This window comes from Podarcis gaigeae (assembly GCF_964106915.1).
Source record: "Podarcis gaigeae genome assembly, chromosome: 9".
NCBI classification, from domain to species: Eukaryota; Metazoa; Chordata; class Lepidosauria; order Squamata; family Lacertidae; genus Podarcis; species Podarcis gaigeae.
Genome location: NC_139685.1, coordinates 41,497,957 through 41,511,604, shown reverse-complemented (window position 1 = coordinate 41,511,604; position 13,648 = coordinate 41,497,957). Strand labels below are relative to the sequence as shown.

The 13,648-nt window shown below is 40.9% G+C and overlaps 1 protein-coding gene across 4 annotated transcripts in view; it reads right to left on the bottom strand.

Moving 5' to 3' along the window:
- Positions 1 to 13,648, bottom strand: part of LRBA (LPS responsive beige-like anchor protein) — a 356,696-nt gene that overhangs the window by 231,808 nt on the left and 111,240 nt on the right. For all 4 annotated transcript variants that reach the window (XM_083755165.1, XM_083755167.1, XM_083755166.1 and 1 more), the window contains exon 35: positions 1,122 to 1,186. In XM_083755165.1, coding sequence (XP_083611291.1) covers positions 1,122 to 1,186 — 65 coding nt within the window. The remainder of the gene's footprint in view (positions 1 to 1,121; positions 1,187 to 13,648) is intronic.

Genomic DNA, 13,648 nt, shown 5'->3' with positions numbered 1-13,648 from the left:
GAAGGAGGGAGTAGCTAATCTCTCTGCTAATAAAGATTACTTTGGATTTAGAGTTCACCAAGTCTTCATTTAAAATTTACATGTTAGTGGATGATTCTCTAACTCTACTAAGAGAGACTAAATAAGTGTATTCATCTTTTCCAATCATTAAGTGCTTTATTCATTTTCTATATCACTATGGTTACTACTTCTGGTGTGGTTATTATGTATTTTTGAATTACTTAGGAAATATATACAATTCTACTGAACTTAAGTGCACGCCAAAGTTAATGTTTCTGCCATGACCTGTCATTTTCTATAACACACCTTGTATTCATGAACTGAACTTTAAAGTATGAACATCTAGGCTTACTCTGAAATTTCTTGTAACAAAAATCCTTTTGATGAAGGTGCTTATGCAAAAATCAGTTGGTATATTTATGTATTGCATTTATATACCAGCTTTCTGCCGCAGCACCCAATGCAATATATACAGTACACTTGCTTTTTTCTATTTCTTTTTTTAAAAAAAATGCCTGAAGTGGTCAATCTGAGAAATTTCACATGCATACACGTAACTAATAAGACTTTTAAATCAGTGATCTGAGACCCCACAACAGCGCTCTATAACTCGCGCCCCAAGAAATCAAACACAAGCAACCAGCGTGTATTGGGTCTGCCAAGTAGTTGACATTCCTTCGAATAACCAGTAGAAACAGGAAGTTTCAGCTTACTGGTCACAAACTGTGCAGGTCTGCCATAGGCACACTATGTCAATATGACTACAGATAAGAGAAAATGCCAAACCACAACAGAATATGGGAGCAAGCCTGTGCCAGGGAGGGTGGGTCTGGTACACTTGCCCTGAGTCTGAGCTGCATTTTTGTTTGAGTTATTCTAACAAGATTCCCTTCCCCAGGTTCAGACAACCTCTGCAAAGACCCGTAGAGGAGATTTAGCGGCTGAATCAGGTTCACAAAGTTAACAGTACAATATTTCTAAAGGAATGAAAATGTATGCTACCAAAACCAAAACACTTTACTTGTAGACAAAGAACTTTATAAGTCAGCAACAGAAATTAATCAGAATTTGCTCAATATGAATAATGGTGATTCTAGAAATTAATATAACTAGGAAGTTACCTTCCTTCGTTGACAAGCTCAATGAAAGCTAGGCCAGCATTCTTCTGTATTGAGTTCTGCCACTCCTACAATGCAAAAGTGAAAAAGGTAATTAAAAGAACAAATTTACATTAATTAAACCAGTGAAAACAGTTATAGTAAAAGTTAAGATGGTGACACAAGGTATTAGAATTTTAACTCAAAATTTTATATACAAACTTTAATTTAAAAAAGGACTGGTTGTGCTTGCTAGGTACCGGTAATATTCAATACATGCAGTACATGTATTGTTTGTACTGTAAACAATGTCAGCTGATGAGCATGACCACATCTATCCAGATAACAAGAATCACCCAAAGTGCTATTCAAACTTAGCATTCAGCATATTGACTTCCTACTACAGTGGTACCTCAGGTTAAGTACTTAATTCATTCCGGAGGTCTGTACTTAACCTGAAACTATTCTTAACCTGAAGCACCATTCTAGCTAATGGGGCCTCCTGCTGCTGTTGCACCGCCAGAGCAAGATTTCTGTTCTCAACCTGAAGCAAAGTTCTTAACCTGAGGTACTATTTCTGGGTTAGCGGAGTCTGTAACCTGAAGCGTATGTAACCTGAGGTACCACTGTACAAGGGTGAGAGAATACCAAGGTGAAAAGGTATTAAGCCTGTCATCACCACAGATGTAGGTTAGGCAAAAATATTTTAAATCTATTTTTAAAATACTTTTCTTTTTTTAATCAACAACCCACTTCAACTGATAAGGCCCCTAGAGTTGCTTACAGATGGGAGGGGGGGAAGAATAGTTATCATAACAGCTCTTTGGTACGGAAACAGTTCAACGAGCCTGACTGCATGGCCATTGTTAAATGACAGAGGAAGAAGAGTCAAAAGGCTGGTGGTCTTTAGGCAGAGATTGTAGATGAGTCCTTCTTCCCCTCTGGGGCAGCCTCTTGCCCAAGGAAGCATCATCACCAAGCAGAGTTTTAATCAAAGGCACCACAACTTATCAGTTGTCATCACAAACCTCAATATTTTATTAATACCAGCCAAGAGAGCTAGATTGCTGAATAAGCCTTGGCACCTCAAGAAACAGTCCAATCAGCAACTGGCCCATGCCACTGCTACCATGGAAATACTGCAAAATAAATGAGGTATCCAACTAACAGGGTGTTTGGGGAGTGTGCCTTCCTCTATAGACATGCCTCAATTTACAAAAACAACAACACATCTGAGTAACTAGAAGCATTTTGTGTGTGTGGTTTTTTTTTGCTCATAAAGCAAATAAATCAAAATTATGTATTTTTGTTGCTACAATTTTTTGGAGTATACAGTTGTATACCACAACAATGGGCACTAAAGTGATTGTTTATCCTGCCTAGATGTTTCTATTCTTTTGCCAACATGCCTCTTCAGTTGTTTTAGCATTCCCTCACAAAATATTGGCAGGAGAAGTGTTGGAAGGTGGGAATATAAATGAAGAGCTATGATTTTCTCTAAATGACATCATGCACATGTTTTTGTCTTCAAACAATGGCTTTCACCTTGAATCACACTCAGTGTAGTGCTTCAGAACTTAATTACTGAAAACAGAAATTGCCCAAACTGAGAAGCAAATACATTTATCTTGGTTGTTTTCCAGCTTAACTCTCTCTATCACAGACAAAGATCAGAGAAAATATTAGTCTAAACAAAATTTTTTAAGCCACAGGTGAACACTCCCTTAAGCATGCTTTAATAGCTTGGCGGGGGAGGGGGGCAAAATGTAACAACCAATGTCTTTCATGTTTAATGCAATGTTTCAACACAGCACATATATCCTGTACTGCAATTACATTCTCAGAGCTGACTGCATTGTTATGTCAAGATCTTTGTTATCCTTCTCCCAAAGGTGCTGATGAAAAACATGTTAAAAGCCTCAGAGTCGACCACTAATGTAGCTGAATAACTGGAGAATACATTTCAGCACTTTCAAAAGGAAGGACTACAAGAGGAGATCGACCAAGTCAATAATTTCATACCTGCTGTAAGCTGAACTTAATCGACTACTATTTCCTATGCCTATAAAATCTACTGCTAATGTACATGATCATAATTACTGTGCAGTCTATAGTGAAACTATAGTAAATACTTAAGCACTGACAAAAATGGAAGTAGCTGTGAGATATAAATTGCCTTAAAGTGCTGAAAAGAACTTTGCAAAGGAGGACCATGGATGGCAGTGGAGCAGGGGCGCCGACTTATAAAAAATATTGGGGGGGCGGGGGCCCATACCGACTTATAAAAAATATTGGGGGGGGCCCCAAGACCTCGAAACCGCTGCTGCTGGGGGAACGAAAGGGGCGAGCCCCGGGCTGCCCCGACCTTAAGTGAACCTGTGAGGGCCCACCCTTTGCGGCAGCCGATTGGCTGCCGCCGTGGGCGGTGAATATTAATGAGCTAGGGGGAATCCCCGCTTCTCGCGGGGCTGACGCCAGCCCCGCGAGATTGTTGATGGGTCGAGAGCCCGCAACCCCACCCCCTCTCTAGATCGGGAGTGGCTTTGTTTTAACTCATTACTGAATGTATTTTAAAAGGTAACTATCGTCAAACAAGGAAAATAAAAAATACCAACATATTTTTGTGATTTTACAAAGCATAATATAACTAATAATTTTCTTAAATTATTGGGGGGGCAGAGCCCCCCAAACGAATTTTTGAGGGAGCTCGGGCCCCCTCAGGCCCCATGGAGTCGGCGCCTATGCAGTGGAGAGATCTAGAGGGTGTGTTCTTCAGCTTGGGGTTCTTGAGATCAGCAGACAGTTCTCTTGGTGAGCAAGGGTAGAAGGCCAGGAGTCTACTATTTTTACAGGGTCTGATCTGTCCAGAAATGTCATCCTTCCTGCCAATTTCAGAGGCCAATGTTAAACACTCCGATCATCTGCTCCAATGTAGGCTCTAAGGCCTGAACATACACAGTTCCGGGTATTCAATAAGGCTTAGATCATGGGTAGGCAAACTAAGGCCCAATCGTCTTCTAAATCTGGCCTGTGGACAGTCCAGGAATCAGTGTGTTTTTACATGAGTAGAATGTGTTCTTTTATTTAAAATGCATCTCTGGGTTATTTGTGGGGCCTGCCTGGTGTTTTTACATGAGTAGATTGTCTTCTTTTATTTAAAATGCATCTCTGGGTTATTTGTGGGGCACAGGAATTCGTTCATTTCCCCCCTCAAAATATAGTCCAGCCCCCCCACAAGGTCTGAGGGACAGTGGACTGGCCCCTGCTGAAAAAGTATGCTGATCCCTGGCTTAGAGTAAAGGGCCTCATCAGTATGGTCACATCACACCCCAAGTCAATTCACACGTTGCATTTTCAAATCAGTAGCTCTTTCCCAATGCATTTTAGATCCAGTTCCTCCAGATCCACCTCAAGATACAGCTCTTCCAGCTCCAGCAACTGACTTCATAAAACCTGGACTAAAAAACACCCCCCCCCCTCAAGATCTTGATTCAGGTACAGTTGCTTACTGTCTCAGCCAGGTCCTGACATTTAAGTGTTCCTCCACTTACACAGACTCGGGGAATAAATAAATGGGTACAGGCAGTGCTTTTTTTGTTTAAAAAAATGTTTAGAGGTACTCTGGTTTTGACTCAAGAAAATCACCATTTTATAGTTCAAATTTGGAAAAATAAATACAGTAAATGGACAAAAGTACAGTGGTACCTCGGGTTAAGTACTTAATTCGTTCTGGAGGTCTGTTCTTAACCTGAAATTGTTCTTAACCTGAAGCACCACTTTAGCTAATGGGGCCTCCTGCTGCCGCCGCGCCACTGCTGCGCAATTTCTGTTCTCATCCTGAAGCAAAGTTCTTAACCCGAGGTACTATTTCTGGGTTAGTGGAGTCTGTAACTTGAAGCGTATGTAACCTGAAGTACCACTGTACAAAGATTCACAAAATGTTTAAGGCTATGCGTACCCCTGCACATCCCCAGAAAAAAAGCACTGGGTACAGATACTTCAAAAGTATTTGAAGTTGCAAAGCTACATTCAGAGCTCCCCTAGGGAAACTCCAAATGACATGCTAATTGTAGTGTTCAGCATCTGTACCAACTTGCAGATGACACCAAACCAGGAGGTGGGGGGGTTAGACAATTATGCCACTGAAGACAGAATTAGGATTCAAGATGGTTTTAACAGATTGGAGAACTGGGCCCAAACTAACAACATGAATTTCAACAGGGAAAAATGTAAGGATCTATGCGTAGGCAGAAATAACCCATTGTGCAAATCTAAGGTGGGGACAAGTGGATTGGCAATGCTACATGTGAAAAGGATCTAGGGGTCTTAGTAGACCACAAGCTTAACATGAGTCAACAGTATGATACAGCAACCAAAAAAAGAGGGGGGGGGAATAAGCTAATAGTATTCTACGCTGCATCAACAGAAGTATAGTATGCTGATAAAAGGGAGTAATAGTACTGCTCTATTCTGCCCTGATCAGACCACACCTGGAGTACTGTGTCCAGTTCTTGGTGCCACAATTGACAACTTGGAACATGTGCAAGTGAGGGTGACCAAGATGATCAAGAGTATGGCAGCCAAGCCTTATGAGGAACAGTTGAGGGAATTAGTTATGATTCAAGTTCAAGTGATAAAAAGGAGAGTCTGATTAAACACAGGAATAACTTTCTGACAGTAAGAGCTATATGAACAGTGGAAAAGACTCCCACAAGGGGTGATGGACTCTCCTTCCTTGGAGGTTTTCAAGTAGAGATTGGATGGCCATCTCTCTACTTGAGACTCCTGCATTGCAGGGGTTTGGGCTAGATGACTCTTGTAGTCCCTTCCAACTCTAAAATTGTATGATTCTATAATTTTATGACAGAAGGGTAGATTTTGGCTAAGCGTTTGGAGAAATGTGTTGACATGAAAAGGGAAGTTTGGCAATTGAACCAATTACCTCGAGGGGTAGTGGGCTTGTTGGGGATGTTCTGGCCCTGCATTTCTTGCAACAAACAGAGCATTGGAAAGGATCCCCTCCAGTTTTATTATTTATGGTATATGAGAAGGGACAGTATGTAAGAGTTCTGTTTTGTCAATTATGCAGCTGAACAACTTTGCACAGATCTGAGGCATTAAGTACTTCAAGATTTCTTAGAAATTTATAAGAAAAGAGATTTTTAACATAAAAACATAGCGGTCTGTAAAAACACAGACCAAAAACCTGCTCTGGGAAAGCAAGCTTAGCCAAGCAACGTCACCCACCTGATCAATACAGATGGTATTATTTTGATAATGTGCAATAGAAGTTGCTCTAAGTCCACCCATCTACAAGCTCTCAACAGATGATCATCATTAAACCTCTATCAAGCATCTATGTACTGAATTGTACAAATGTGTTCTATTAGTACATGGTCTGACTATTTCGCAACACTAGTACTCAAGACAAATGGCAGCTGCTGCCCTCTGAGGTCTGAAGTCAAGTCTTTAGGGAATCTCAAAGCCCAAATGGAAAAAAACAAGGGCTGTTCATTAGAGGCTGCTCCAGGCTAAAACTTTCAAGGCTGCCATTAGAACTATATAGAGGCTAATTATTTTTATAAGGCTAAAAAAAACCACACTACGCAATGTGTTCAGATATAAGCAGAAAGTACTTTTTGTTCCATTACATTTGAAAACTATTGCTCTTGTCATCAAAACAAAGGCAGTAAGGAACCAAGATTTTAAAGCCACATTACACTAGTTAAAAAATTAAATTTACCAAAGCCAAAAATGAGCTTTATGATGTTCACTTTTATTTCATATGAAATAGTCCAAGAAACTGGCACAATCCAATGTGTGTCCTACATCTGCCTTTTGAGACTTGAAAAGGGGAAGATTTGGTATAACACTGGAAAAAGGAAACGCCATGGAAATTATGTGTAAATCTGACACTTAATGTAGATTCAGGTTCTATTCAGTGCCTGAAAGTGTTAAGCACTAGGGCTTTTGGGGGGGGGGGGCACTCAGATCAAGACAAAGAAGCAAGGAAAAAACAATAATAACACCCCCTCCCAAGGAAGGGGAGTTCTGGTAATAGATAAATCTGTTTTTAATGTTCATGGTCAAATCCAGACCATAGCCAAAATACTGATCCATAACCATTTGTAAAAACTGCATTAAGACTATCAATGCATATTAAATAATTATTAGAATAATTAGCTCTACAAGTCCATTTAGAGAAAGGCTATTACAGCTTTATTCCTTATGGGAAAAACAACATTTGAAAACAACTATGCTAACTCAGTTAAAGGAAGGAAAATGCAAAGAAAACAGATTGAGAATGATTTATATGAATGCATAGTGCTGAAGTTAATTACAACTAACCCAATAAAATAGTGCCTTTATTATTGTACAGCAAGTAATAGCCTTAGACACAGAAAGCAGAGCTCTTTCTACTCTTTTTCGTATGCTCAGTCCCACAGCACACTACATTAAGAATTAAATAAGTTGTAAATATGCCATACAGAAACAGCAGTTTTTAACTAAAAGCAGAAGACTCCCCTGCTGTTTAACCATTCTGTGTATTCCACTCCGAGCAGGCTTCCTATAAACTGGTGTTATATTGTTGTGCAGTAAATACCTGAAATTACCTTATAACGAGAATTTAATTTTAATACTTAGAGAATTCAAGGCCACAATGAACTTTTGTAGACACAAACTGCAGAGGTACTACTTTTATCTTTCAAAAGAAATAAGCACTAATTTCATACTGCCATACCATGTATTGATAAAATTATCGTGTTTTAAATACTAACTTCATTCCTTCCAGCATAAAGTTTTCTTTCAAAGCCATATGGTGCATATGTTTGTAAAATAGCAGGCTCACAAAATTCAATATTTATTTATTTCACAAGATTTATACATTGCTTTATCATAATAAAACCTCAAAGCAGTTTACAAAAAGAATAAAACATAATTCTCATTAAAAACCCAGTTAAAAGGCATTTAAAACTAAACAATTATATCAAGGACAAGCTAAAAACCAGATTAAAACACATGCCAATATTCTCCATATGCCACAGGATTTTCAAACACTTGTGGTACTGTACAGTGGTCTTAGCTAGGACCTCCGAACAAAAATATATTTTGCTGATGGCATGATTCACATCAAACATCCAAATGATTCAACCACAGGAACAAAACAAAACAAAAAATTTGGCCACCTGGCACATTGTTGGCACATCCTTGTGCACTCTAAAGAAAAACGTAAAAACCTGCACTTATTCATTCAGTATTCATTTATGAAATTTTTACACCACCTTTCACCTACAAGAACCCCCAATCCAGCTTACACAGTTAAAAAAGAGATGCAAATATATGCAATAAGGACAACAATAAAATACAAAAGAAGTGAGAGCTAATGACCAGAGCAACACTAAAACCATTTGTAGAAGGAAGAAAAGTTAATGTCATCCAAACGCCCAGAAACAAAAATCTCTCAATCTGTATAACCTAAAGGCTAAAATAAAGGGAGCTAACTGAACAAATTCTGTATATTAATAGTCAACTCTTTCTCCAATTCTTGTGTAACTAAAACAGCAACATGCATGTACAAAAGGTAGGTATGAGTTGGAGGACCCAAACATATGTAGTATGTTTATGAAGGAAGTGGGGGGAAGATTCCCCCCCAACAGTGTGTTCTGAGCAGGCTTAGTGGCTGCAGCATGCTATGAAGTACTGCATGTAGTTACTAAGAAGTACTGTAAGTAGAGACCTGCTGAGTCAGACCAAAAGCCAACTAGTTCAGCATCCCGTTCTCACAAAATAGCTAACCAGATGCCTACTGGAAACCTGCCAACAGGACCTGAGCACAAGAACACTCTCCCCTACTGTGGTTTCCAGCACTTGGTATACAGAAGCATACTTCCTCCAATTGTGGGGCTGAATGAGCATAAATCTTCGGGGAGGGGAGTGGAATGCTATCCTGGGAAAAGCATGGCTTGCTGGCTGGCATTCTTGGTTTGAACCACTCCACACAGCAGTATTTTGCTGCAGCTCCTAAATGTGAATATATAGTGTACGGGGTGTTAGGGGAGGAGTAGTACCCACGGTGTGAGACACATCAAGCTCCTTCTGGGGTATTTTGTCTACCTTTGGTCCCCACCATGCACTCAGCTGTCACCTGTGGCTCCTAGAAGCCATCAGCATACAACAGCGGCCATACCCAGGAAACTGCTTCAACTGGCCAGCTAAACCAGGTGAGGGTAGCCAATGGGTCTCAAACCCTTGATGAGTTAGGGATTTCCCCTGAATGCGATTATAGGCTCCAGTTGATTGAGTGGGCGAGACCAATAATGAATCCAATTGTCAAGAAGGGGGTTTCTGCACATGTTGTAGAGAGAGGGAAGTGAGGGACAGGTGGGGCTCACCAACCTGGAAAGACAGCCCATCTAGGAAAGGAAAACTCTTGATTCTAAACTGCTGCTGCCTTGTGGGATATCTTTGGGAGAAGAAAAGGGTAAGGAACAAACCCTACACAAATATGGAATGGAGTCCCTAAGATGGTTGGATGGCACCTTGTACATCTCCATCAGGCAACTCCTACAGCCAGTTTTTTTCCCTCCAGGGGATACTCAAAGGCATGCCATACCGGCACCTCTTTTTGTTGTTGTTAAAAGGTGTGGCACTTACTGTAACAACTTCATGGTGAGTAAAGGTAAAGGGTAAAGAGACCCCTGACCATTAGGTCCAGTCAGAGACGGCTCTGGGGTTGCGGCACTCATCTCGCTTTATTGGCCGAGGGAGCCGGCGTACAGCTTCCGGGTCACGTGGCCAGCATGACTAAGCCACTTCTGGCGAAGTAGAGCAGCACACGGAAACGCCGTTTACCTTCCCGCTGGAGCAGTACCCATTTATCTACTTCATGTGCTTTTGAACCGCTAGGTTGGCAGGAGCAGGGACTGAGCAATGGGAGCTCACCCCGCTGCGGGGATTCAAACTGCTGACCTTCTGATCGGCAAGCCCTAGGCTCTGTGGTTTAGCCCACAGCGCCACCTGTGTCCCTTCATGATGAGTTCCAGCACCTATATTTCTAGGAGGGGGGAAGCACTGCCTACAACCAAGCTGGTGCCAAATATATTGCTCTACTTTCCTTTGGACCGCGTAAGCAAAACTGAGAGTGGGTAATTGTCGTCTGGGCAGCCCATAACCTCCATACACACCGCCCAGGCTTCTGCTCCAGAGAGATCAGCCCAGTGCTGCTAACACAGCAGTTGACGTCACCCCCAGAGGCACACCCCACTGTCTCTAGAGACAAACAGATGGCAACAGTGACCACCTGAGAGCAATCAGTAGGCAAATGAACCAAAGTAATTAACCACGCTTAGTATTAAAACTGGCATGAGAATCAAGTTGGCCAGACACCTCTTTTGAATTAAATATTAACTCTTCTCTGTTCAAAAACAAAACAAAAACTGGACGCCAAAAACTGAACACAAACATTCTGCTCTGAGTAAAAATGTCCTCTCAACATCAGACACTGTAACTACAGTGCCTATTCACTCTTGCAATTTAAACCTGCCACACAGCTTTCATTTGCCCATGCCAGTGCTCTGCACTGCCAGCTTCTAGTTTAAAACGCCACTTACTATGTCTACTGTCCCATATGTAAGCAACCTAAACAGGCCAGCAATCTGTGAGCCTGGCAGACACAATGGTAGCATGCTAAAGCTGAACATGTAGAGGCTAGTGCATGTAGTAAGTACTTTTTAAACACAGCCATCTGTGTGGAAAGCCTACACAGGTAAGTGATTTATATGTTGCAATATCAGGTTTAAAATCAAGCCTGGGTAGCAAGAAACTATCTAAATTGCCTCAAAATAACTGCTCCCACATTTATAATTGGTGTTAAAAAGCACACAATTGCTACCACACTCTAGGCTTTCTATCCTATGGCCAGTCAGCTTGCATCCATTCCCCTAGTCTAGCCCCTTTTTCCTAAGCTCTCAAATTAAAGAGAAAAGCTGTAAAACAGCAGGTTCTCAAATTAAAGCACACTTTATGTTCAGGGGTCTCCACACTTATAGGCTGACTTCCTGTCAGGAAGAGCTCTATTTCACTGCCTAGCCCAATCAGCAGGGAGCTCACAGAATTAAGTGCCAGTTGATATTACTTTGTTTTACATTTACCACCCATGAGAATATTGTTCAAAGATCCAGTTAGAAAACCAGCATGGTATCATCCTTCTGACTAGACTGCCAAACCACAGGGTGTGCTCTCTTAGCACAAAATTCACCTTAAATGGTTGGGTTTTTTAAGTCCTAGTGTGCGAATGAAGCAATAGGATGCCTTGAGGTTTGAGGGGGAGAACGGGGCCCTTGCTTCTGCAGCTAAATTATGACCTTTTAGTTCTTAACATCTGCAGTGGGATACTTTAACTTACAATTGCTCTGCTGTTTTGCCCCCGCCCCCATCAAATAAAACCCCTTACTGAAAATACTGAATTTATATATATTAGAATAATGCAATTTTTCAAGTGTGGTCACTAAAATAATTAAGGGAAACTGAAGCACATGAGCACACACCAAACAGCAGGACTACATATCTGTAATTTATGTTAAAGTACTGCTTTGTTTTGCATATGTTCCTTAATATGTATAAGTGTTTCTGGTGTTCAAGAGATGGTCTCTAACATCCTTTAAGTATAGAGAGTCTTATATTGAACACTACACAATGTTCAGACCAGTTAGGCTAGTCTAGAAAAATCTTCACTCTGATGAATCTAAAAATACGCTTCCTCCTCAGGATCAAAGTTTTCTCTTTTTGGGGGTGGGGGTGGGAATGTTCTGCAAGTTGGAAGAAGATGCAAATAGGCTGTATGTGTTTGGTGCCTCTATGTTTGATCAATAAACCCTTTCCCACCTCCCAGCCCCTATTGGAGTGCTTTTGACAGCACTGAGATTCCTACATTCCAATGTGAAACAGAGAGGAAGTTGTGCTCATGTCACTACGATAATTCACTGTGAGTAATTATCTTTTTGGAATTCAAACATGAGAAGGAAAGGGCCCATCTGAATTTCGAAATCAGCGTCATTGCTTTATAAACATGGCATTTGTGTTCAACCTCCACAGACTTTCCCGGAATTCGAAGGCAGTGTTTATAATAAACCCTTTAAAAAACCCACACATTTAAATAAATTAGGGAGTTTTTATTTCCAACTAGATATTCTGCTATGCCAGGTTGGGAACCTGTGGCCCTCCAATAATTGTTAGATTACAACTCCCATCTGTCCCAGCCAGCATGGTCAATGGTTAGAGATGATGGGAATTTTGTATAGCAACATCTGTAGGGTCACAGGTTCCCATTCCTGTCCTGTGCTGAAGAAACTGAACTCTGCTATTTTCCAAGTAAGCGGTTTAGCAGTGAAAGCAGAAACATACAGGAGGTCCCACATAGTGATACCAGTTATCCAAGCAAGTAAATTACGACTTTGTAAAGGATTGTCTGTAGCATATAAAGGGAGAGGGAGGAGATGAGAATGGCATCTCCTGAATGTCCCATTTCAACAGCCCTCTTATTGGAAGCATTTCTCGGAGAAATCAACGACTTAAGTATGTATGATTGAGCAGGAGATGTGCCATGCACCAAACCCCACATAATGCACAGAGCTTCTTGCTAAATAAGACTTTAAGTTGCAATAATTTGAAATTGTCCTTTTGCTACCACTTTTCATTTCTGGGTGAACGTTCTAGTACCAAATCAGAACTATAGCCTAATCCTGGGTTTCTTTATTGATTTCTATGGGCAGTTTCACTTTCAACCCAGGGATAATATAACATGCAATGTGAACCTTGAAATTAACTATCCAGACAAAGGAGATGCTTCTCAGAATGTTTATTCTCTATAGTTCACAGTCATCTATGTTTTGAAAAGGTTTGGATGCTTGCCGCATGGCTCGTACCCAAGATTTCAATGATGTGGCTGTTACATGAAAGTTGCATATGGATCCCCTTGAGTTGAGATCTTGTAAGCAATTAGGCTACTCAGATAAATATAATAGATCACAAAAGCCTTGCCCTGAGTAAGTACCTTAGCTCAGGGGTCAGCAACCTTTTTCAGCTGTGGGCTGGTCCACCATCCTTCAGACCATGTGGTGGGCCGGAATATATTTTGGGGGGAGAAATGAACGAATTCCTGTGCCCCACAAATAACCCATAGATGCATTTTAAATAAAAGGACACATTCTACTCATGTAAAAACACGCTGATTCCCGGACTGTCCGTGGACCGGACTGAGAAGGCGATTGGGGCGCATCCAGCCCCAGGCCTTAGGTTGCCTAACCCTGCCTTAGCTTAACACTATGTTTCTTTTAAGTTACAGGTGTATCCACACCAAGTCACGGGCAATTTCAGAGGGAACCTGAGGCACAGATTTTTCTAGGCAGCATGCCAGATAGTCAAGGTATTTTATTAGGAGTCACTTAAGTACAGATTTCTGATTCCTTTTCGTGCATTAAGTAAGTTTTCATAATCCTAACTAGGATACAAGAAATTTACTTATTTTTTTAAAAATGGGTCTACTGGAGTAG